The 26,446-nt window shown below is 36.5% G+C and overlaps 1 protein-coding gene across 1 annotated transcript in view; it reads left to right on the top strand.

The window, feature by feature from the left end:
- Positions 1 to 26,446, top strand: part of TFEC (transcription factor EC) — a 68,263-nt gene that overhangs the window by 15,690 nt on the left and 26,127 nt on the right. The window contains exons 2-3 of the mRNA XM_066183055.1: positions 18,288 to 18,539; positions 21,199 to 21,294. Coding sequence (XP_066039152.1) covers positions 18,288 to 18,539; positions 21,199 to 21,294 — 348 coding nt within the window. The remainder of the gene's footprint in view (positions 1 to 18,287; positions 18,540 to 21,198; positions 21,295 to 26,446) is intronic.

Genomic DNA, 26,446 nt, shown 5'->3' on the forward strand with positions numbered 1-26,446 from the left:
TGGATCCAGGATGGATCCATACAGCTGTATGGCAGGTACTGGGCTGCCAAGATGCCTGGAAGTAGGTATAAGTGGTGTGATGAGTTGGAACCACATTTCATTCCTTTCATGTGCTCCACTACTGGTTTGTGACGCTATAAGACAATACATAAATAATAATAGGCTCTAATGGACAGATTTGTCCTGCTGATATTTTGAAGTAGTATAAATTGGTGGAGAACTTATGATGAGTTATGATGTGCAAAAAAATCGTCTTGTATTGGGCTCACAGAAGTATGAGAAAGGAAGGTCTATAAATCCCTGCTGTTGTGAGCATTCATCAGTCTGGATATCTGACGCATATAAGTAAATATCCTGAATTTCCTATGAACTTCATTTATGTTTTAAAAATAATAACTAATTCCTGAATTTTAGCCTCTTACTCCAGACAAACCTTCTGGTATCTGTCTATATAGGCATTGCTGCCAGCCTCAAATACACCCTAACTGTGTCACATCCTATAATATAAAAGAGAAGCCATTATTAAAAGCAAATAAAAATGGCACAGTGAGTTGATGAATCATCAGATTGTTTTTTTTAATTCTATACTTTGCAGAAAAACTCCAGAAGTTGAGGTTTGTGATTTCCAAGTCCCTATGCTAATCTTGATCCACTGCTTTTCACGTCCACGTGGACTAGCATCTGCCTATGAACTTTAGGCCTACAAATCTGTAAAATATGTTTTAAGATCTGCAAATCAATAGAAATCAACAGCTTAGCATCCCTACAGCATCCTACCTGGAGCAACACGCTCATGACACATCAGTGGGGTGTCAAGCAGACGTGCAGAGGGAATTTTGTGATGCTGAACATTTGTTAGCTATTCCTGGTTCTTCTTGACTGGGGTTCAAGGATCTTACCAAAAAATAACTGTAGTGATGAGGATGCAGCAGGAATACATTGCCATAACTAAACCTAGAACATTTTTTTTATATGGACATAAACTAAATGAACAAGTATCTTATTAAGGAAATTATTTGTTTTTATGTCTCCCTGTATATTGTCTTGCTGCTATTGATGCTATGAAGGGCAGGTTTACTCCTGAATTCTTGACACTGTGATTAAATTAGGCTTTTAAAATACATACATTCACACACAGATACATACATATATATATTTTCGTGTATGCACACACATGCACACAGAACTAGGCTTTAATCTTAACTGTATCTGAACTATCTGTGTAGGAACTCTTAGTTATATTAGTTGTGAAACTTGTGAATGTTTATTTCCCATCGATACCCTAAGAATTTTTGCATAGTAATGGCAGCATTAGTGAGATATTAGGAGCATTTGATGGCACCAAAAGCTGTGGTGTTGGGTGATGGGCTTATCTGGGACTTGAAGCCGACTACCACTGCAAGGATTGGGAGTGGAGCCATATCTTCCTGGGGTAGATTCATTACATATCCTTTTTTCCTACAGTTGGCTGCAAAACACATGAGTTTGAACACAACAGGGAGCTGTGCTCTGCACAGAGGTTAGGCATCAAGGTGAGGCTATAATTTAATTTAGGAATTTATCACATGGTGGTGCTGCTTGTATAAACAAATCTTTTAAATTTAACTTTTAGGGTAAAATAGGAAAAACATTTCCCTAATAAATGAAGACAGCTTAGAGACTCTTGAAACATTTTTTGGGGAAAAATTGACAGAAAGTTATTTTGTTGACATGCTCCACCATTTCATAACAGACTTGTTCTGAGCTACTAGAACTATCTACATTTCTTCATTAGGCCAAGTCTCAGTAGTTTGTTACGCAAGTCTTTTTATTCCCTTTCATTTACAAAAGTGAAAGGGAATAAAAAGCCCAAAATAAATTTTATGTGTGTGTTGAAGACATTGGTTTTGAAAAATATAAAAAGTGTAACTTGTCATCAGGTGGGCTTGGCTGTCTGTGGCTCCACTACCACTGCATTAAATGACACAACCTAAAGACCAATGTATAAATATTTTTTTTTCTCTCATAGTTTTGAAAGCAAAACCACGGATAAACTCTTTCTTTTAAAACAAAGAATGCATGAAAAAATGTGTCCTCTATATTCATCGGACATACTGTTGAATTTGATAGACCCATCATTTTTTTTGCTATATATATTGTTGCTTTAATGCATTCCCTCACTACTTTGATAAAAGCCCTAAGATGTTGCCACTAGTCCTTTGATGTTTCCTTCTGATGTTACTGTACCTCTTTTTTTCTTTTCTTCCAAAAAATCTGTTTTGCATAAACATGAGCAGACAAGACATTTCTAGTTAAGGCGAAAAACATCAAGTTCTATCAATAAAAGGACAAAATGAGAAGCTATATCTAGAGTTTTATATACTCTTTTGAAGCCCTTATAGATGAAAATATTGTAAATATTTTAGAGAAGATATGATAATGTTTCATTAGTTAAAAAAGAAAAAATAATCTTGGCTGCTGTGAATTTTCTTGTGACATAACAATTATTTTTCTAATAAACTTGAAGAGTAAATCTTACAATGGCAAGAAAGTATTTGCCTGTCTATTCTAGTGTATAAACTACCAATTTCTTAACAGGGATTTACAGGTTAATATATAAGAGAAAAGACTGAATTTTTGTATTTAAGGTAATCTCAAAGTCTCACATTGTATTTTGAAAAATAAAGTTGCTTAATCTATTTGTTTTATTTTTAGTGCAAATAAGTTAGGTATTATTATTATTGGTGGTGGTAGTAGTAGTAGTAATAGTAATAAAAGAAGAAGAAGTGTTTCAACTCATGGTCTCAGTGAAGAGAAGGTGACATTGTCCCAAGGGGACTGGAATAATTGTCACCCTCAGAATTTTCCAAGATGAAAAATATATACTAATAGTGATAAATAGATACTGTTATTCAAATTTTTTAAGGAAAATAGATTCAAAGTCTTGCTTAAGGCCATATGGGGAAAACACAGCAAGGGCAGGGAATATACAGCATTCTTGAGTGCCAATCCACTGTAATTTAAATTCCTGGCAAGTATTGTGGAAAGACTGATTTTCCTTTGAATGGCATGACTTTTGCTGCATTCAAGAAGAACCTAGTGTAGTGGAGCCTCCTCATGGTCTGGTGATTAAAAAATGTTGACTTAGGCCAAGAAATGCCAGTTAGTTGTCTTACTTCTTCCAAGACATATGTATCATTCAGCTATTCAAAGTTTCATGATTAATTCTCAGCAATGTGAATAGGGATAGAATATTACTTCTCTTTTACACAACTGAAGTGTTGTGAGCTTTCATAGTGAGCTCATTAGTGAGCTTTCATAGCTCACTAGTGCAGGATGCTCTGGACAATTACTGATTAAAGCTCCAGTCTTACAAGCAATTGTCCATACGACTATTTTCCCTGAAATCAGTGAAAGCCTTTTGCAGGACACAATGGAAAATTCTAGGTAGTTTTAGGATCAGGGCCTAGAAAGGTATTAGCAAGGATAAGGACATCTTGTGCCTATAAGCAATGACAAAACCAAAACAAACACTTTCACTGTCCAACCTCCAATCCGATGGAACTAGAAATAAAGTGAGCTACTACATAAGAGGGAAATTTAGGAATTGGAAATAACAAGGTAAAAAAACCCCTCCTATTTATTTGTGGAACCAAAAACTATGCAATTATAAAAATATCTAGAGGAACAGAAAAATGGAAGGAATAATTGAGAATTAATATTTATTAAATACATTTATTTTTTATCCTTCTACAAATCACTTTCTGCTTTTGTGCCCACCTTCTGTGCTCTGTGTTGCTAAAGCTGTTGAGTTCAGACATAAGAGGAAGGAGACATAGCCCGAGGACTTCAACATCTGTTGATCACTAGTAGAGAACACCTAAACCCCCCCATTTCTCATCTGCAATACTCTATATACTCTGTTTTAATTCTGATTGATTTTACTGTTCAGCTATAAAATAGAATCTGTAATTTGTGTCATTGATCAGGCTGTAAACAATCATTGATGCTAACAATCTTTATTTGTGAAGGATTATATGTAGACTTCTATTCCCTGTGGCTTTGCAGGACACTTCTTGCCTCAGTTCTCTTCCTACCAGCCTTTCTCTTTTGCTTATCCTCCACACATTATCTTTGGAGACAGTGTCCGTATCTGAAGCCTACATTTAAATGACTTAGAATTTTACTGTATAGCAGCCATGGGCACCACGAATCATTTTAACCTGTCCTGCTTCTGTACAGACTTTTTTCCTTATCTGTCTCATGAGGGGAATCACAGAGTGCCTTATATCAGACTTCCAAAATGGTGGACTTTAAAAGTAGGTTTAGGAAATTAACATCTGTGTTCACCTCTCTTCTAATACATACCTCTCTTTACTGTAGTCTAAATCCTAGGACTACTGGGCAACCCATACACTGAAATTGAAACCTGTGAACAGGAATCAAGATTAAAATATTAACTGGAATTTTCTGTGACTCTTAATGTTTCCTCAGCCAAAAAAAAAAAAAAAAATTACAAAAAAAAATCTCCCAGGTCCCTTACTGCTCAGTGTTTGAGGCATAATTAGTAAAAAAATGAATTGCTGCCCAAGACTTCTCTTCCATGAGACACTATTCCTCTCCAATCCACAGTAGTTTTTATACCGTGGACACACACCTTTCACACTTTGACATAAAATCTGTTTCAAATAGGTTTCTGTGTTCATCCTCTTAACAGTGAAACCATGCTGCTGGTACTGTTCTCGTTTGTGAGATAGATAGGTTGAAATTTGCTTTAATGAAACAATAAAAGTTTTAAATTACTTGCCTGCCCATCCTTTGAATGTCCAAAATTTACCACCTTGAAGAAAACCTTAGCAACAAAACAACCACATATTGTTTGGTTCCATAAGATGATCGAAACCCCTCCTGGGAGTATGAGTGTTTCTTGTTCTTCTGGTAGTCTTTTGTATGATTACCAGCTCATGCTGGCAAAGAACTTTCTGGCTGATATACTCCTGTTTTGTCTTGAGCTTCATGTCTAACATCAGGACTCTTTGTTCTGTACAAATACACAGAAGTCTTCTTCAGTTTTCCTTTTATTCTGTTAAGGCTGTTTAGTTTTCATTATGATGACAGACTAATCTTTCTTTTTTTTACAGTTGCTGTGGTTTAACCCCAGCAGGCAACTAAATACCACGCAGCTGCTTGCTCACTTCCCCTTCCCCTACCACCCAGTGATGGGAAGGGGAGGAAAATCAGAAAGAAAAGAAAAGAAAAGAAAAGACTTTTTTTTTTTTTAACTTAAAGGCATAAAGAAAATTTAATAATTGAAGCAAATAAAAGATAGTATCCACAAGAAGAACAACAAGAACAACAATACTAATACTACTTCTAATAATTGTAATAGAAAGGGGAGGGAGAGAGTGAGACAAAACCCAAGGCAAGTGATGCACAGTACAGTTGCTCACCACCTGCTGAATATGTTGTCTCTGAGCCACAATTGGCTCCCCCTTGCAGGTAAATCTCCCCAGTTTATACACTGGGAATGGTGTTTTGTGGTGTGGAATATTCTTTTGGCCATTTCATGTCAGCTGTCCTGGCCATGCTCCCTCCCAGCTTCTTGTGCAGCTCCTCACTAGCAGAGCATGAGACACTGAAAAGTCCCTGACTTAGAGTAGTTACCACTTAGCAACATCTAAAACATCTGTGTATTATCAATATTATCCTCATACTGCATACAAAATACAGCACTGTACCAGATACTGAGAAGCAAATTAGCTCAGTTGTAGCCAGGACATTAGTTTTATTCCACTTACTATCTTTTCAAGGGCTTTATTTTTACCCTCAAATATTATGGTTAGGAATAGAGGGAGATCCAAAATACCTTCTAATTAGAAAGTGATATCACTGTTTTTACTATTGTTTTGTATTATTAGCTTTTATTAAGGCCTATTTTTTTTCTGCTTACGTTATCAGCTTAACCTAGATGGTCTAAATTTTCCATTTTTAATTGGTTCATAGTGTTTTCCTCTTTCATGTTTGTATTAAATCCAGTTCTTGTTTTGTGGCTACTCATCCTGAGTCAGCATATCCTCCTCCTCCAGATACTCTGAACATTGCCTCAAAGCTTTCTAGTAAATAGGAAGATAGTGCCATCTGTAAATCTCAGGTGACTTGAGTTTTCTTCATTGATTCTACTATGCTTTGTTTCTTGTTCAAGGTTTACCTTGAACCTGTAAGTGATCTTACAGGTGAAAATGGGTTTGCTGACATGACTGAAAAGGACCTTTTCGTTTACCTTGTCAAATGTAAATTTCCACTGAACTGCACTATAAATGTCTTTGAAGACAGAAAATCTACAATAATTTAAAATTTATTTTTGGAAGTGAATATGAAATCTTAGTAGTCTACATGAAAATCTTGCTCCAAGAATTTAAAATGCAGGTTAAATTTGCTGGGCTGGAGACTCATGGGTTAATGTGACAATCTAAATTCTTCTGCTAGAAATCCACCCGTGAGGAGGGACAGCAGCAATTTTACACTTCAGGTAGTGGGATTTTGTAATCTTTAGAGAATGATACTTCTGCCTAATAAAGGGATCATCCTGGCTAATTGTGGGCTGTACATTCATGCATGTGTGGTCAAAGAAGGAATAAAAAAGAAAGAAAATCTCAGAGACCAGCACAGCTGTAGCCTGAAGCCATATTTACCAATGCTGTACTTTGTGTTAGTTTTCTGTAAGAAAGCCTTCCTCATTCTGACAAGCACTTATCCATCTGTTAATTCAGTGGGATGGCCCTGAGGGCCACAAATTTAAGGATAAAATCTGGACTTGAGTGAGAAAAATGAATATTACCAAAATTTAACTTAGGTGCAAGCTCTATATACAGCTAACTGAAAATGTGACGAGCCTGAGTAAATATCAGTGAATTATGTTGTTAAACTACTTTGAGACAATGCTGAATAAAATGTGATTGTGAACTGGGTTGAGAAAAACCCTAGTGCTTGATGTTGAAGATAATTATCTCATTCCAGATTACAATAACAAAAGACTACAATAGGAAGAATTCTGTTTCACAAAGCATTTAGGCTTTGTGGGCAACAATGATGACAGAATGACAAAAAGGATTGAAGGAAACTGCTAACATGGCCATACTGTTATTCTATTTATTTCTTCTAGCACATATCCTTCAGTTAACGCATTTAAGACACAGATAGGAAGTTTCTTTCCTTAAAAGTTCCGTATAATTTCTTCTTTTTTAACTGAAATTCCAGCCGGAGTTAAGAAAATGCCCTTATGAACCATTTCTCCTTTCTTCCCCTCAAACCGGCTGGATATACATAGACATACATTATTCATGGCCAGATTTGTACTAGTCTCTTCTGTGTTTGGGTACCCAGGCTTTTGGGTGATGCTGTTGTGTAAAGGTGACAAAACTGATAGAAGTCCAGGCACTGCAGTTAGGTGATGATGCTGGCCAATCAATATTTCTGTATTTTTAGCTTTCTGATGAAAATCAGGCTAATTGATTCATTATTTTGCATGTGTGATGGAATCTCAGTTTTATCTGCCAGCTTCTTGAGCCAGCCCACACAGACTAACATTTGCCTTCTCTCTGTAACATGGCCTACTGCTTATGCTGCAAAATGCTAATTAACTCACTTGATAATTAAATAAATTTGTTAATACTAATAAACTCACTAAATCTTACCATTAACATTCACAGCACACCATTTTGTTGCAGAGCTGAAAGTTCTGTGGCAAAGTACTAGAGGACTCTTTAAAATAGCTATCATTATTAAATATTCTTTCTCTCAACTAAAAATATTTCACACAGATACATAGATATCACAGTAATTTTTCTAGGCAACTAACAACTTCTTTTTAAGTGGTGCATTCCTTTCCACATTAGGATCATTTAATTTGAAAGACTTGCTCTGTACAATACAGCTTATAAATAATGCTCTTAATAATGGCTTACCAGTAGTAAGCTTTAATTCCATATTCACACAGAACTCTCATTTAAACTAAGGGGGAGTTTCTCTTGATTAATCCCAGTAAAATCAATCATCTTTGTTAATTAATGTTTTTATTTAGTGGCTATTAGTTAGAAACTGTTAAGTAGTTTGATCTTGGCCTAATATCACTCCTCCAACTCCTATTCCATAGTGTCTACTGATTGCAAAAAGGTTCCTTGAACCTAAATTGAGACGCTAATGCTATAGGATACAGGCCTAACACTGAAGAACATGTGCTTGTTCCTGCTAGGCTGCCTTTCGATTGTATCTATGGTGTTTTTACAGCAGTTCTGGTTCAAAGTTTTTTTATTTTTAAGGCTGATTTCAGAATGTAAGGGCTGGTTTTTGATCTGTTGCATATTAGAAATGGTATTAACATTTTATCTTTTTTTTTTTTTTAACTTATTGAGTTAGTGCTGAATGGAACATATTGTGAACTACGATTAGTTTAAATACACATCAAAAGGCAAGACTGCTTTCTCAGTTCAGTACTGAAAGTACCAATTATGCTATTTTTGTGAGCTTTCCTGTCAACTGCAGAGTACAGCAAAACTTAAGTGTTTGGAGCTTTGCATGCTGTAAGTGCTCCCTGAATAAATTTTTTACTTGCCTTGTCTTCAACAGTTGCTCATCAGTGTTAGTCTGAAATGCATGTTTTCTGACTCAAACATAAAAAATTATAGTTCAGAAAATATTCCTCAAAATCAATTACGTATTTTTAAGTGAACATTTATATTCATGATTATTTCTGGTAATATTACGTGTTTTTTTCACTTATAGCTAGGCTCTTTATTTAACTATTATTTTTAAAAATAGTGACAAACACAAATTCTTTGAAGTTATTAAAATAATTCAAGGGCCACATGCTTAATGCATTGTAAATCCACCGCTACTACTCTCAGTCCATAAGGGGAAGTGTATTGCCAAAAGAGTACACAGATTTTTGGCTGATGTTCAGATAATGAAGGTAATATTCGCTAACCCTAAAAAAAACATGTCAGCAGCATCCTTGGGGCATGAAGATTCTCAGACTCATTGCCACTTACAGCCAGAAAACATCTGGACACAAAATAGACCAGGGAGATTTTTAAAAACTGCCCTTACCAGCTGATATGAAATATTATTTTTTTTTACTTTTTTCTCATATAGCTATCCTTGAAGTGCCATTCCTGGTTTTGATGGAAACATCACCTACTGCTGTCAGCTAACCCAATCTGCTCGCTTTGTATGAAAGCACGCTCTGTGGCCAGATCCTAAGCTGGCTCAAAATGATATTGCTGCCTTGACTTCACAAAAATCATGTTGTGAAGCTGAACCTAAGATGCCTACTTTGAAAGCTTCTCCCCTTGCCCTCTTTATCATTCTGAGAGTGAGGAAATAGAAATCACCTTTCTCAGATGGAAGCTAGTTTTGTCTGTGCCTTAACAGAAGCTATAACCCTTCATAGGCTCAAAATATCTTGTCCAAAAGATTAGCCTCCCTGATGTGACTGTCTCACCAAATCCCCTTATGGCACTGACTTTATTTCCTCTGTTCTTGCAGTGCATGGGCTGGGGTGTGTGTGTGTGTGTGTGTGTGTGTGTGCATATTTCTTTACAGTTTATTTTCAAAATGAGGGAGGACTGAAACACATAAAAAAGGGGTAGTAACAAGCAGTGCTGTCATCTGGTGGTGAAATTGTTACCACTTTTAACAAACTGACCGTGCTTTCCAGCCAATAGGCTTTTTTTTTTTTTTTTTTTTTTTTTTTTTTTTTTGAGGATGTTGATGTAGTCCCCTTGGCATACATTCATGAATCATAAATATTAGAAGCAGGCAAACTCAATGATCCAAAAATCACTAAACTTTTTAAACTTTATTTTTGTGGAAGAATAGCACACTGAAGGTAGATTTACTCTCTTCAGGCTTTGAAATTTTCTTCAGCTCGCACTGCCAAAACAGTGGAGTCCAAAGGAATGAGGAAGTAGGAACAAAAAGACATACCCCTCCTTCAGACACATATGGAAATGTGAAAGTACAGTTTTCTACTCTTACAGTTTTACCATCAGTACTCTTACAGTTTTACCATCAGTGCTTTTCTGTTGCATTATAGTTATGCCCATATCTTTACAGACCAGGAAAATACACCGTTTGGATCTAGCTTCAAGGACTGTTTTGCTGGATGTAAGTGAATAATAGGGATATTACTGCCATCACTTAATCTCAAATGATGCAATGTCTGCTCCCCGGGGGAGCCAGAGAGTGTGTACAGCAAACAATGACAAAATTGTTACTTCATGATCCCTCTTCATATTTTTTAAGGGTGACTCCTTTCTGAGTTCTTAACCTTTAAAGTGAGATGAAATTGAAAAAAAATTATAGTTGCCACATGAAAAAAAAAATTAGAAATCAAAGAAGAAACCGAAGTATTTTGAAATTATTGTTACACATAAATGTAGTACGCATACCAACTGCATTTCTCCAATGTCAGACCTATATTGCAAACTTTACAGATGGGTAACAAAACAGACTATATGGGAGTACATAACACAGTCATCTTTTGTCTTCTCTGAGTGCTTTCACTGAAAGTTAAATGGTTAAAAATGCTGAAATTAAAATATAAGCTTTTGTGTCTGCAAGAATTTTCTTTATTGTATATTAGCCTGTGTTATATGAATCCTATATTTTGGAGTAGATTTCTTTTAGATGTATGAAACTTACCAGAAAATCTGGAACTCCTGTATAAAATATTTCATTCTGGTTACAGATTTCCCATCCTGCTATAACTGTAATTTCTATGGGTCTGTGCTAGTCATTGGAGTTGACAAATACAGTACTTTTAATGTTGCTATTTTGTTTCTCCTGCAAGGACTGAACAACCCACACTGATGGAAATTCATTTGACATAAACATTTTTAATTCAAAAGGAGATGATTGTGCTTTCTATATTCAAAACCGATTTTCCTTGGATCTGCTTGGGGTACACTCTTCTCCATTTAATAGCAACTTAGTAGCTGACCTAATTTGAATAATTTTTGGAGGCAGAGACAAGTAGTAAAATAAGCTCGGTATCAGGACCTAGCTCTTTAAATGTAGCTAGCCATTCAAAAAGTTTCTTTACATTCTTGAAATGCAATAGTCATATTCACTGTCCTGTAATAACACCAACAATAAAGAGGAACTGGAACAGTAAAGACTCATATTCAGAGATTTCATGAATCAGTGAGAGCATGGACAGGGTCACTGTGCAGAGTCAAAGTAAGGATATTAGCTGGGGTTTCTTAATTTGATTGTGAACCATTGTTATGCTTGTGTGGCCTATTACCTGTAGTGGTTGGTTTTATTCACAGTTTAGATTTTCAGCTTAAATTCCAAGTTAAATCAAAGGGATGGTTTTACAAAAATACTTCCTGTAGTTTGCTTTGCTTAACTTTATAAGATGTTTTTATAGTGCAATGTTAAAAACTTGATTCTTTTCTACCAGTGAAGACCACAAAGTCATCGAGACTCATTGTTATTTTAAAACATGACAAGCTGGCCTTAAGACCTTAGGGATCCTTTCTTCAGAAGTCAAGCTGGTGATGGATAAGGAGCCATCAGAGCTGTGTGTATCTTAACTGCAGGAGTTCAATTAAGAAGCCAAGAGTGTCTCACGTACACGGGTGCAAATGGAAGTGCTCTCTTTGATAATGTCTCTGTAGTTGCTCAGTGCAGGTAGTTGGTTTCCCCCAACTCATTTCTGATTGCACAAGGAGGTTAGCACAGAGGAATACCTGAAAGGCCTGAGCTCCATCGATGTTCAGTGAGTGCTAGAGAATACCACAATGGGGAAATGTTATCAAAATCTCAGTGCCTGCAAAGGGATTTGTCAGGAAATGGTTAGCTGTAAGATCTAGCTTCTATTAGCCACAGCCCTGAGAGCTCTGCTGCCTTTCTCCTCCTGAGAGAAACACTCTTCTGCTGCCTATGCTGTGCAAAGAAAGTTTTCTTACCTAGTACTAATTTCTGAAAAGTCTGTTTTGCAATTGTTTTGCTCCCACATTTCTCTTGCTTTTCATAATACTTGGAAGTGTGATGGAGAATTTCCAATTACTCCCTCTCTACCCCATATTTATCAGCTATTTTCAGACATTGAGATGCCAAAACACACAAGAAGTGGTCATTGTTGAAGACATGGTCTTTGTCAATGAACTTTTAAATGTTTTTTCTTCAGTCCCTTTACCCTTGAAAGAATATTCACAAGTTCCTGATGAATATGATGTCAAAGGTTAAATAAGATGAAAAATAGTGCATTAGAGTCACATCAAATTTTTTTCTTAACTTGAAAGCTACTGTAAGGCAACTAAAGACAGCTTAAAGTTTCCAGACTAGATGCCTTTTGTTTTCTTTCTTCATGCATATTAATGGGAAGGTCTCATCTAGTCAGATCAAAGTTCCTATAGGAAAAATATTCATATTTAAAAATTAATTACTGTGTTTAGCTTAAGTAATTAATTGGCATAATCACACATGCTTTTATAAACTAAACATTAAAGTGAACAGCTACAGTATTTGGTGATAGTCTTTAGGATAGAACAGAATTGTATAATTCCTAAGTTAAATTGAATTTTCATTTTATTATGAAACAATTTTACAAATGGTCTTTCCTCAAAAAGTTTAATAAAGAGAGCAGGAGAAACAAACAACTGATATTCATTTGTAATAGATGTTAAAAAGGATTATTTCATAGCTAAAAATGCTTTTTTCCCCTAACCCTTAAAATACATTTGAAAGTCCTCAGATACAGAGCAAAAATAGTCTGTGTTGTGACTGTGTTTCTTATCTTAAAATGGAATTAAGATTTCTGGGTACTTATGGAACATTTTAATAATTAAGATTGGATAATTAAATGCTTATTTTCTAGTCCAGTGGCTGAAAAGAACATGAAGGCCCATCACTCATTTGCAGAGAGGTGTTGTGTTCAGGATTGATGATAAATGATGCAATCCTATCAGGGTGAAAAATTTTTCTTCAAAAGCTATTAGAAACACTGAAAAAATTAATATTCAGCATAAATGGCAAACTTCAGTGAAGTCTGCTGCTTTCTGTCCAGTATACTGAGATCATCTTTGAGCATATTATTTTGTAGCAGAGATTCAAGCATTTATTAAATTCAGAGTGAATTTACATCTAAGGTTGCCATTCAAATAGCCAGCTCTCAGGTCTAAAACCCCATAAAATCTAAGCACAGCAAGTGTTATTCGACCCCCTCATTCTAATTTCTCTAAAGTCACAGCCTTTTGTATGGCATTCAGTTATTACCTTAGTGCTCAGCTTTGAGTCCAAGAATGAGTCTTTTAAAGGTATACCTTGGATTTGGATACTCTATCTCTCCCAGAAAGTCATCGATCCTGTGCTTAGAGAAAAGAGTAGTTAGAGCATTTCCTTCCGAGTACTTCACTGTTTATGTACACAATTTCTACTATGTCTCACTTCAGCTTGTGTCTTAACATGCTTTCTGTGCTAGCTTTCACATTCAGCGTGTCCCATGAATTTCACAATTTTTTTCACAAACTGACAACAAGAACATAACTGATCTTCTTTAAGCTTTCATTGAAATATCCTTTTCTCAGTCTTCAATTACTTCCATGTTTCTTTTCTATACACTTTCTGTTTTTCAACAGTGTTTCAAAAATACTTAGGGTAGAAATATTTTTAGGCTTCCATTATTGATCTATCTTGAGCCGTAAACAAAAGCAGAGTAAAGCCAAGCTCCTATTCACTATCTTCTTTATGCCATTTTTTCCTTCTTCCTATCACATCAATGGGATGCTCCTGCTGAGTTGCTGGCTTTTTATGACCCCAAATTCTTTACAGACTCATTGCTTGGGGTGTTTACTTCATTGTTGCATCCTGTTATTCTTCCTCCAGTATATGCAGATTTGTATCACTCTGACTGGGAACACTAGTCTAAAAATATTTATGCTTTTTAATTTATTTTTCATTAGTCCCAGGTCACTGATGGTAAAATTGAGTAATACAAGACTGAACAGCCCCTCTTTCTGATTCCAAGCCTTTCCTGATCACTCTCTTATGCGTGTTTGTTCGCCAACGCTTAATCCAGTTAAAATACGCTTTGTTGATACTGTGCAGTGCTATATTTTTAATTAGAATATTGAGTGATACTAAGTCAAAAGGCACACAAAAGTTGAAGTGTATTATACCTACATCGTTACCTTTGGCAACCTAACTTAAAATCTCATCAAAGAGCAGAAGTAGATTTGTTTGACAAGGCTTATTTTGCACAGAACTGTGTTGACTAGCATTAATTATATTCCTATCTTTTAATAATTTATTAATTGAATCTCTTTTCGGTTTTCCTATTATTTCTCTCGGGAATGATGATGGGCTGAGCAGCCTGGGAATACAGATGTCACCTACGTGCTCTTAGTGGAACACCAAGAAAGATGTAGCACTACTGCTATAGCAGTGGCATTGTTCTTTCCTTCCTTAGGTCCCCATAATAAGTATTTTTTCTTAATTTTGACATGCTATATATTCTTTTACTAGCAGAAGAAAAATTCAATCAGCAAATCATGAAGTAAAAGAGTTTATGTAAATAAACTACCGAAAGTCTATCTATGCCATTGTGCAGTGTATTAAAAATTAAAGCAAACTTAGTTTGAATATGGGAAAAGATGTTACACAACTGCACTGCCGTGTTACAACATGATGATGTGTGCTCAAATTAGAAAGAGCAATTGAAGAAGTCTGAATATGCATCTGTAATTCTGAAAGGCTGTTATGTTCTTGTTCCCAGAACTGGCTTGTCAGTGAGATATAAAATAGAAATAGGTACAGTCAGTTTCCTGTGCACTGGGATCTTTTTATGGACTACATAATCCATATCAAAGTTTTCATTTCTGTTTCAGCTTTGTGGAACTGGTGGAGTTATAATATTTGCATTTTTGTTGGATGCTTTCATGTCCCGTCATGCTTGAAGTTTCTGGTTCTGAGTAGACTTTAAATTCACTGTGTTTAGGAAAGCCAGCTATTAAACAAAAGCAGTGCCTAGAAGGAAATGGATAATCTATTAACTGCTAGATGTCCTTCATTCCTTAAATAATCTGGGATAATTAACATTTGAAGTACATGGCAACAGCTGCTGCAAGAGAATGTCTGGGAGGAGAACCAGCCCTTCGTCTGCACAAATTCATCCCCTTGTTGCACTTTGCACATGTGATCTCAGGAGCACTTGGCAGGAAGGGCTAGGTAAGGGACTATACTACTAGAGCAGATGTACCAGTAAAACAAAACTATGACCTGGGCTGTGTTTGAGGTTTGTCTGAGTCAGGGTCTGGATCATAAGGTGGTCACTGAGTGCCTATTTTTGCTAGAGATTCCTAGAAATCATGTATACCAACAAGCAAGGTCATCCATCTCAAACAACAATAGGATGACAGAGAGACATTTAATAAAAAATGGTCTGCTGAGAGTTAGAATCAATGCTTTATCAAATCACACTGCTTAATTTTTGTCAGAGGGGAGAATCCAGGTTCCAGAGATGTGCCAGACTATTGGATGCACTATCCTGAAAGCCATTTCAGGGTCTTCCTTTATGCTTTTCTGCTTTAAACAAAGGATCAAATATTCATTGACCCACAGAGACAAAAAAAAAGGTGACTCTATATTCAGACTGTTGTGGCAGTAAAAACTACATCAGCATCAACTTCTGAATCTTAAAATTCCACATAGGTTCTGGTAAAATATTGTCACAGATTACTGGAATTCCTCAAAAGAATCTGAATTGAAAAATCAGTCTCTCAGCACTGCTGGACAATACCATACCAGGATTATTGGGAAAAATAAAAATTTTTCTAGTCTGGAAAATGTTTTTTTTCCCCTGTACTTTTTTTGAGAAAGATTGTTTTTTGTGGCTCTAAAACATGTGCATGATTAAGGTCTCTAAGCAGCAAATCTCTATGCAGCATGTTGATAATAGTTATTTTACTTTACGTGAGATTACTTTATGTGGAACCGATCTTTCAGGTCTTTTGTTTTTTGCATTTATTTCACAGAACTTCTAACCTGACACCATCTTTTTCACCAGACTTGATAATGGCTCTTCAGCGTTTCTGTATGTAGACTATAAATTCAAATTTCCCTGTCTGTTTTTAGATTTCTTTTGCTTATTCAGGTTCTCAGGGCCTTGTCCAGAAAAGTGTTGAAAATCTCCAAGAATGGAGATTCCTCAGCCTCTCAGGGCAACATGTGCCAGTGCTTAACTTCTCCTTGTGCATCATTTAAATGAAGCTCAAAATCAAGTCAAAGTTTAACATTTGCAATTCTGTCAATACTTACTTAAAAGAGTTAAATTTATCTGCATTATTCAGAAAATCTAAGTTGAAACTTACCTTCATACAGCTGATAAAAGATAACAGAAGTCATGCAACATCCCACCGAGGAATAGAACAATCATACTTGGCATGGGACACTGGACTATCTGGTTTTATAAAATTATGGGGATTTGTGTTATTACTCCTAGTTCACACATACTACATGCACATTTTAAAAAATAAGTTCTACATTTAGACAGCTTGACTTGCAGGGCTCTGGGTAGTGGTCACTTTGTGTGGGTTCAATCAGTGGGTGTACAGTCCAGCATAATCATGAATTGTCCATGGATGCTTCTGAAAGAGCAGCAGAAAGTGAGGGCACAGACAGAATCCCTGCTCCAGACATCCAGTGGGATGTGTTTGTTTTTCCTTAATATATTTGATTTTGCCCCAAAATAATGCTATGGTTAAACTGGCATGCAATAGATTTCATTGGATTATCATTTATGAAAAAGATTGAGCATTTAATTTTCAATATGAGCTTAAGTATGAAGGACTAAATAGATGCATAAGTATCTGAATTATTTGTTATGATTTTACATGTATCCTTACACACGATAAATCAGTTTAAACTAACAGCGCATTGTGCACTTTCTAGAACTAACAAAAAATTCTAAGTTAAGACAAATAATGATGTAAGTAAATCCCAAATACGCATGCAATTTTTGCAACCTTATATATTATTCATACCTTCCTAACATAAACCAGGGGACAATTCAAACAGTGCATTTAAGATTTTATATCAATATTGTAATGGAATATTATTTATTAATTTTAGGGCTTACATCAAAATAATTCATCTCATGTTCATTACTGCATGGCTTAGTCTTTTTTATATGAATGGAAAATTGGTTTAAAGAAACATAATTAAATTATACTATAATGATTAAAAAAAGTAGGTACTGCATTAGTGTACAAAAATATAACTTCTTCAAATGCAAACTGCTTTCATGGTTATCTATCTCTGCTTATGAATTTTAGGGGAATCAAGAATAAGTTTGCTTAAATGACTAAATATTTTTTGAGAAAAAAGTCTTCAAAGCAAGTCTTGATATTATTTAACAAATATTAATCATGCTTACACAGAGGCCACTTGAGAAAAGTTTATTACAAGACATTTGTGACCAGTCATGCCATAGGAAGATGAGAGAGCCACAGGGCTGAAATGACAGAAAGGTTTGTGTATGCAGTGCTTCTCTGGTAGGTAATTGCAGGAATGCGACATTGATCTGAAATGGGAGCTGTTTGAAGTAGCAACTGTTAATCTCTGTAATCAAAGGATGGCCCAAAGTCTTAATCAGATATTTTGGCATGACCACTCAGTTTATGAAGCCCAATCCACTAAAAAAGTGATCTGTCCTCAAGAGGCACCTCAAGAAGTCTGAGCAGTTTGTGGATAGTGAGCAGTCGTTCAGAGCTATAGCTTGGACTCTATTGCAAAAGTGCGGCAATGCCTCATTTTAGTGGCTGCACTTATTACCAGGTGAGGTGGTGTCTTGAGGTGTGAATGAATGTCTGCTGCTGTTGATATTTTTAAAAATTGGTTGGATGATATTTCTCTTTGTGCATTTATTTACTCTTTCATGTACAAAAGAGTCAAAATTAATTTTAGAGTACATATATGCACGTTGATTTGATTGCAGTGATCTCAAGAGAGATCACTTTTAATTGAGAAAAATGTGTAGCATATTTCTGGTCTTTTCTCAGGATCGTGTTTATATTTTCTAGTTCTGTTTTTCTTTATAATTATTCAGAGAGTCTGTTCAGCTGTGTAAAGGGAAAATGATAAACAAAAAATGTGTAAGCGTGTAACACTGAAAAAAAATATTGATAATTCTATCCAAGTGTTAGTAAAGCTGAATCTATGGTTTTGAAGTATTTCTAAATGAGCATATGTATAAATACTGATACAAGCAACTTGAAGCTTCAGCAATTATTTCCATTCCTTCCCAGGTACAAACACACTTGGAAAATCAGTCTAGATACCACATACAGCAGAGCCAGAGGCACCAGGTGAAGCAGTACCTGACCCTTGATACCAAGCTGTCCAGCCAGACACTCTCCCTGTCCCACTCCCACACAATCCAGCCTGTGGGAGTGACCTCCATCCTGCGAAACGGACACATGCCTCCTGTGAGCAGCACTGGCACTCCTGAGAGCCCTGTCACCAAGTTGCTGGCCCTGGGAGGCGAGCACGAAAATGCGGTAGGGAGGAGCTGGGTAAAGGAAAGGGGAACTGGGCTTTGTCTGCTTCTACAAAAGTGTTACATGTACATGACCCACCTTGGGCTAGAAGTGGGCAAGAGATGCCTTTCTTAAGTTTCAAGGGGCCTTTTGTTATGGCACTTGCTTCCTGTATCCTTTTGAATTATGTGGGTTATTCCCTTGTGTGCCTGTGAATAGCTTAGTGCAGGATCAAGCTTTTAGACTGCTGCCAGATAAAATGTACTGTTGCATCTTTATATATATGCATCATCTGTTGCTGCACATTTTCTGAATATACACTTTGTGAAGAAAAACATCCTTTTTTCCAGATGGGAGTTGTTTCTGCCTAAAGGTGTTAACCTAGCTGCATAAAAAAAGTTAAATACTGATTACCTTCAATATACAACTGAAAAAATCCCTCATTCATTTTTCAGTTAGCTGCTATATTTTTATGTGGGTTATCTTGAGTAAATTGGCAAAGCTATGCTAACTTTAGTGCCACCATCGATTTTAATAGAGGTACAGCTATAATACAAAATCAGATTCTTAGCCAGTGTGAGATGAAGGTCATTACGGCTTTTAATACTTCAATAGATTTCAAAAGACTGTTTATTCGGTAAAAGGGGAATTCCTACAGAAATGAGAAATAGAGATGCTGTATCAGGTCTTGGACTTTAATAGAATAGAAGAATCTCACAAATACACTGTGACTCATTTGAGCATTTGGATGTTACGTAGCTAAGCATGAGGGAGCCCATAAAACTTCCTGGAGAGTTCATCTGGGGCCTCTCCATTCCTTCTGCATTGACAACTGACATTTTAAGGCAGGTTTATGGATTACTGGAGCTGCTTTAAAATGCTGTTTCAAATTTCCTTTGTGGACACTTTTGTGACCACCTCCACGCTGGCAAAGTGCAGTGGGCTGGAACTGTTCTCAGACATTTTGAGTCTATCAGGAGCCTGCCCTTGGACCACTCTCTGTCCTGGTGAGCAAGAGGGTGCCTGGTGAAGACTGGGAAGGTGATACCTGGCACTGGAAGGATGCTGGCAGCTTTGCAGTGATTTGGATAATCTCATCTCAGACCCAGGGGGATGACTCTCAGAGTGTAATTTCTTAATGTGGGTGTGCATGGTGGTTGAGAATAGGCCATAGTTATATTGGTAAAAAATACAGAGCCAGCACCCAGGTTGGTGTAGTAAATGGCACTCCTTCATATTGCTTAATTGCCAGCATTTCTTGGTATCCTTTTGGCCCTGATGGTGCTTTCCTGGATAAGTCTGGGCACAGCTCCTGGCACAGTACTTCTCTGGTTTTAGAGAGGGTGAGGAACGCATGGATGAGCTGTGCTGGCCCATGTGGCCTAAAAGTCTGTGTTGAAAAGTCCCATGTCTGTGTTGATGCATTGGGAAGGCTGACCTGGAACAGAGACCAGACAGAGCTAAGAGAATAAAGTAGGTATTTATTAAAAGACCTTTAAGGATAACACCTTTGGCAGAACAAGAGCCCAGCCAGGGCTACACCCAAGATGGACCCAAAATGGTCACAAAATGGATGACTGGTCATGAGGTCTCACACTTTTATAAGTTTTGGTCCATTTCCCCATAAACCCATATTGGGTTTAATTGTCCAATTACAGCTTCAGATTATGAAGTCCCATTCTTCTTGTTTTCTCTCTTCAGTCCACCATTTATGCTTTCATGCCTGAAAACTTGTAGACATTGTCCTTGGTCTCCATCTGGAAAAGGATTGTTTTGTCTACCTACTCTGCGAGGTAGATAGACTTCTCTCTGTGAAGAGAGCTGACTAACACTTACTATGAGGCTCAGAACTACACCCCAAGGCAGCCCAGAATATGAAAAACACGAAAGCTAAAACTTAAGGCATCATTTGGATACTTTGGTTGCACAGATCCATCTACAATTCATTCAGCCCCCAAAAGCTGCAGATAGAGTAGAAGTGACATGCTTATCATGGGATCTCTCCCAAAATGATATTGTGAATGAAACCAGACTATAATTATCATTGAAAACTCAGGTTGTACTTTGTCCAAATCTATATATATCTATAAGCCTTCAAAATATTCATTGTTTCATCCCAAGTAATTATTGAGCTATTCCATCTGCCGCAATAGGTTTTGGCTCAGATTAGATCAAAAGTGAGACCAGAAGGTTGCCTGGAAAAGTATCCAGTGTTCTGCTAAACACAAAAACCTCTACCTGCTGAAGAGGGCAGCATGTAACACCAAACCTTGAATGACTCACAGAGTTGCAGAACCACAGGCTTCTTTCATTCTTCCTGCACCAATGCAACAGTGCACTGTGGATATGAAACATTTGATCAAGATGACAGGTCACAGTTACAGCTTAACAATGCACTCCTGTCATCTGATCGTGGTGCTGCAGTAAGGGGTTAAAATAGGGGTGTGGGCTGCTGTTTAAGAGAAAGATGTATCTTGCTAAACAACAACTACTTTCAAAAAAATTTAAAAAATGTGAATATTGTATAGAAGTGATTGAATTTTTGAATTTAAGATATAAACTTCTGAAATTTAGGTTTTTTTGCTGTAATAGATATTCAAGATTAATTCCTCTGTATTTTAAAAATAACTTTTTTCCATTATTATTTGTAGTGATTTGTCTTAAAATATTATTTTATCAGATGGAAGAAGTTATTGAAGACATAATCAATATGGAATCAAATTTTAATGATGAAGGGATAGGTTGTTCTGAAACTCCTTTACTAATGCAAAGAACTGTAAGTATTTTTTTTGAACTTCATCTTGCTTTTTATACTAGAAAACTTTGAGTGATTCAAGCACATCACAGTTCAGACACTAAGGAATAGTGTCAGTGGACTGTTCTCCTTTCTCTTCAGTTGATTGCCTTTTTGTCAATAAATATTACAGAAAAGGCCACCAGTGTGGTGAGACACAATTATTTTAAGTGGTCTGAATGGTATTTGGGGTTCTAGCCCAGCAAAATGTCTGGTGCATAACCCATTTGAGTTACTAATTTATGTGCAGTGCTAAAAATAATAAGGATAAAAAGTCTGTGGACCCCAGAAGGCCTTTTAAACCCTTGCTTAAAGATCCTTCTACCTCAACTAGAAAATAGTCAAAACTTCCCCATGTAATAGTTTCTGTGCTACAGTGGATCTCCAGTGTCTTATCCTGAAAGAAGGCTCTAGTTCTGGATTTTCATACAGACAAGTTGCATTTAGTTTAATAATTTCAAGGACAAATAACAGGAATGTGACTTCTTCGCAAGAATTAATGTAACAAACTTCAATTTTATGATGTCTCTTTGTGAATAAATGTGGGAGGACTAACAAAGGCTAATTATGTTTTCATCTATGTTACATAATTTAAGAGGAAGGATGGAGCTTTTCTGGACACAACAATACATGGAATTTCTGAAAGCAATACATGTCAATAACTGTAATGTACTTTACAGAAGGATGTATGCTGTCCTCTCTACCCTAACTTATGTCCAGAACTTTTTGTCCTCAGGGCTTTGTCCTTTATCAGTGTCCCTTTTGTACACTGATAAAGGGGAACTTCACACTGATGAAGGCAGAAGGGTTTTCACAGGCTTTGACAATCTACCAAGTGCACCTCAGAATACAGTCAAGTGCTTGATCTTTATTGCCCTCTGGAGGAACATCTTTCTCTGACTTACAGAACTTCATTGGCTCCAAAAATACCTCAGGAGACAAGATCTCTACTCTTCTATGTTGCCCACTATACAGTCCAGCATTAATGCCAATTAACATTTCTATATTTGCATGCCAACTAGAGAACTAAAGCAGCTGGACTGATTTACACATATCTCGGTACAGAACACAGCAAAAAAATGGTCCCTGGGGAGTGAATTAATATTTTGGCTCAAATGAATGTGGGGCAGGGGAGGATAATTTCAGGTATGATAGTATGGCATGGTGATGAGAGGCATGAATTCTGGGTTTTGGGTTGAAGTCATACTCCCTCAAAACCTTTTAAAACTGCATGATGTTAATCTATGCTAATTCCAGGCTCATTAGCCTTTATCTTCAGCCTTGAAGGACATTTGTCTCTGAAATTTATTGAATACTCTACTCTTGATGAGGAAGGAAATACGCAATGTCTTGTAGACCTTGATGATATTGTACTTGCAAAGCTTTGGGACTCTTGAAGTGCCTCTAGGACAAATAATAGTATTTGGATTTTCATTTGTGCTGAAGAAACCAGCAGGCTGCTAGGTAAGCCAGGGAGTAGCATGCATTTCCAAATCTCTCTGTTTAATACTGTGGCAAAATAAAGCCTGCCTTAAACAAGGCATGCAAACTGCATTGGTGTGAGGAAATTGAGCAGTGTCTCTGCTTCTTCTGTCTTCTCTATTAGCATTGTGTACTTTAAAAATATACAAAAGAATTAGGCATATGGAAATGATCTCAGGCATTTAGCTCATGCCACTTGGTTTTATGACATCTTTCAGGCAACATACTAAATCTGCCAGCAAAATTTTGGTCAGAAGCTGTGCAATAGGGAAAGATAGAGACACAGGGAGAAAATAGTTTTTTATATCCAGTTTTTCATTATCACATTAAACAAAATGAAATTTCTTTATCTGAGCCAAAGATGTATGCATTACAAGAGTATTGGACTAGGAGGTATGATCAAGATTGAGAGGACACCTACTTTCCCAGAGAAGATGTGCCAGGTTTGTTCTGTACTTCAGCAAAGGCCCATAGTAGCTCTGACATCTGCACAAGGTGCCTTGCTGTGGTGGCTGACACAAACATAGAATAACTGAGATTACAGGAGAGACTGAGTTGCCTCTGTACCTGGCTGATTTTGCACTGGCTTTCTCTTTAAAATTCTCCAGCATAATGCCTAAATCTTTCTAGAATTTCTTCTGAGACTTTCCTTACTTGGGATTGTCTAGATTTTGCAAATTATGCAGAGTAGCCTCTAAAATTCTGAAATGGATTGAATTTTCAGAATGTGGTAAAAGGTTCAGGTGTTTTGCAAGTGAAATCGTTTCATGAAAAAACAAATTCATGATCCCATTTTCCTGTCTCAGTCTTCACAATGGACAGTGGCTGAGTAATCTTTCCACTTTTTACGGTGCAACCTGTTGCTTGTTGCAGTGAACTAATATTTGCCTTAGTTAAATGCACCCATGTACCATTTTAATGTCACATTAAATGAAGACATTGAATTCTGTGAGACCACTCATGTGAATAATTGCTCAAAGGCTCATTGTCTGACCCTGAATTAATGAATTACAGTTATGTATTAGTAGAATCAGAGAAGTGAAAATAAGAACATTCCTCCATCTCTCATTAAAATAATTACAGCTCCTGAGAAGTGGATTATCTGGCTTTTATTGTGTTTGGATCCAAATTTATAATTTCATGAAACTGTCTGGTTTTGGGTGGTCACTTAAGAATTGCTCAAACTAGGGAATTTTCTAGCTGTGTTTCTATTACTCTTCAGAATACTCTAATGGCAGAAACATACTTTTTATTAAAATTTTTAGAAGTTCATTTAAAATGTAGGACTAGGTCCTCCCTACATGCAAGAGGTCTTGATTCTTCTGAAAGAATTTGTAAACCAAATTATATCTTTATTCATAAAGCATAACTGAAATAAAATAATAAATATTCTTATGAACTATCATTTAATGACAACTGTTTGTTCATTATGGAGAAGGTAAGATTTAATTAAAAAAAGACCCTTGAAGATGGCACCAATTTAAAGTAATTTTTCCTTGTTGTAATTTAGTTTTATGAATTTTTTATTAACAGACAGCAGAGTATTTATTTATTATAAGAAAATATTTTTTCGCTGAGTATCATATTTGGAGCAACAGGTTTGTTCTTGACCATATAAGAATCATTAAAAAAATTGAAACAAATAATATACGAGTGAGTTTTAGAAGTGAACTACTGTCATGTAGGTCAGATATGGTGACAGACATTTGAAAAGTAAATACTTTTCATTTTTATCAGTAGTTCATTCTTATTCAAAACCCTTACAGTCTATTTAACATTCTGTAGTAAATTTGGAGTATATTAGTACTTCCAAATGTTCAGAACACAGGAAGTGTAGATGTTTAGGTCTGTTAATAAAAAGCATATTTTATACCACCATTAATAGTTTAGGGCAGGCAGTAAAAAGCTCTGCTCTACATTGCTTGTAATATCAGCAAAGAGAGAAATTTAAGAAACATATTAAAGCAGATGTGGAAAGCATTAATCACAGAGAAGAGAGCAAAGACCGGAGTTACAAAATAAGATCTCTGTGCTTTTCAGGGTGTGATTTAACAGCGTGTGACCTTGTGAATCACTTCTTTGTACTAAATGTTGTTTTGTTTTGATAGTATACATATACAGCCCTAGAACTCACCAATAAACCCAGTAATCTAGCAATGACAATGGAGATCCGTATGAAAACAGTTGGCAATTTACCAGTACTTTCATGCAGAAATAACTGTTGCAGTCCAAATAATCATTGTACAACTGGGATAATGCTCTCTACTTGACATGCAGTCCACTAAAACTTCAGTCAAAAGCATTAGGAGATTGACTGGCTTGGAATGAGAATGAAGTGGGAAGAAGTAAATGTTCTGCAATGGCATGGGCCTCCCTTGCACAGACCTGGGTGGGATGAGAAGAAAAAGAATTTAATCTTGTGAACATTTTCAAGGATTCTAAGTTGGTTTTTTTTTTTTTTTTTTTTTGGTGCACAAGAAAACATGAGCTTTCAGCACTAGTTTTGAAGAAGCCTGGGGAGAGAGGCTCTTTAGCAGTTAGATGGCAATGAAAACTAAGAAGTAGTTGCAGAGCAATGCTTTGGGCAGAGCAGTATCATGAAACTGGATTTCAAAAAGTCACCAGGAGAGGCCCAGCTGCTGTTATGTTGAATCAGTTCAGCTCCATGTTGCTGGAGTAGTCAATACTAAATGACTAAAATAAATGGAGCAGTTCCTTTCAGATTGCTTGGAAGAAAATTGAAAGCTTCTTCATGGAAAACCTTTTCATCAACTTTTTTCTGTGTCCAGTACCAAATAAAGCCAAGAAAAAAAAAAAGTTTCCATGTTGATGTAGGAAGAAATTCTTTACTGTGAGAGTGGTGAGACACTGGAACAGGTAGCCCAGGCAAGTTGTGAACCCTGGCAGTTTTCAAGGCCAGGCTGATTAAGGCCTTGAGCAACTTAGTTTGGTGGGAGGTGTCCCTGCCCATGGCAGGGAGGGTTGGGACTATATGGTCTTTAAGGTTCATACCAACCCATTGATGTTCTATGATACTATGATTTATTTGTAATATTTGAGAAATGTTTTCTTTAAATATTCCCTTGAATGACCTTAGCAGCAAGAATGTTGAGAAAAGAAGAATTAAACCACTACCAGAAAAGGGAAGCCAAAGCACCTGGGCATACTGGAAGTCAGGGGTTGTGCCAGCTGTGAGCTGGGGGAACAGCTGGGCAGGGGAAAGGTGTCAATACTCTGTAAAGGTGGTGCCTTGTAATGGGTCACCTCTTCAGGGATCTTCTGAGGCTTCACTGCTTCACTTTCATGACTTTCTTTCATATACCCATAGTTCACTATTTTTCCAAGACTGGGAGCTACTGTCTACTTCCAGTCTGCTTGGGGGTCAAGTCAGTGGGATTGCTTCACTTCTGTCACTCTTGCAGGCAAAGCACTTGTGGAGAAAATCCTCAGTTTGTGCATGGCTTGCTTGTATTTGGCTTGCTCCTTTGGCATTTGGAAAAAATCTTGTGTTGTACAGGTACAGAGTAGGAGTTAGATCAGAACAGGACAGATAGATGTTTTCCTACTTTAATTTTTATGATTCTATTAACTACAGCTGGTATAAAGCTCTGATTGAATCTGTTAACTCTTAATTTGATTTTAGGGAGACACT

Source organism: Chamaea fasciata, unplaced genomic scaffold (assembly GCF_029207755.1).
Source record: "Chamaea fasciata isolate MVZ Bird 193981 ecotype frontalis unplaced genomic scaffold, bChaFas1.0.hap1 SCAF_5, whole genome shotgun sequence".
Taxonomy (NCBI): Eukaryota; Metazoa; Chordata; class Aves; order Passeriformes; family Sylviidae; genus Chamaea; species Chamaea fasciata.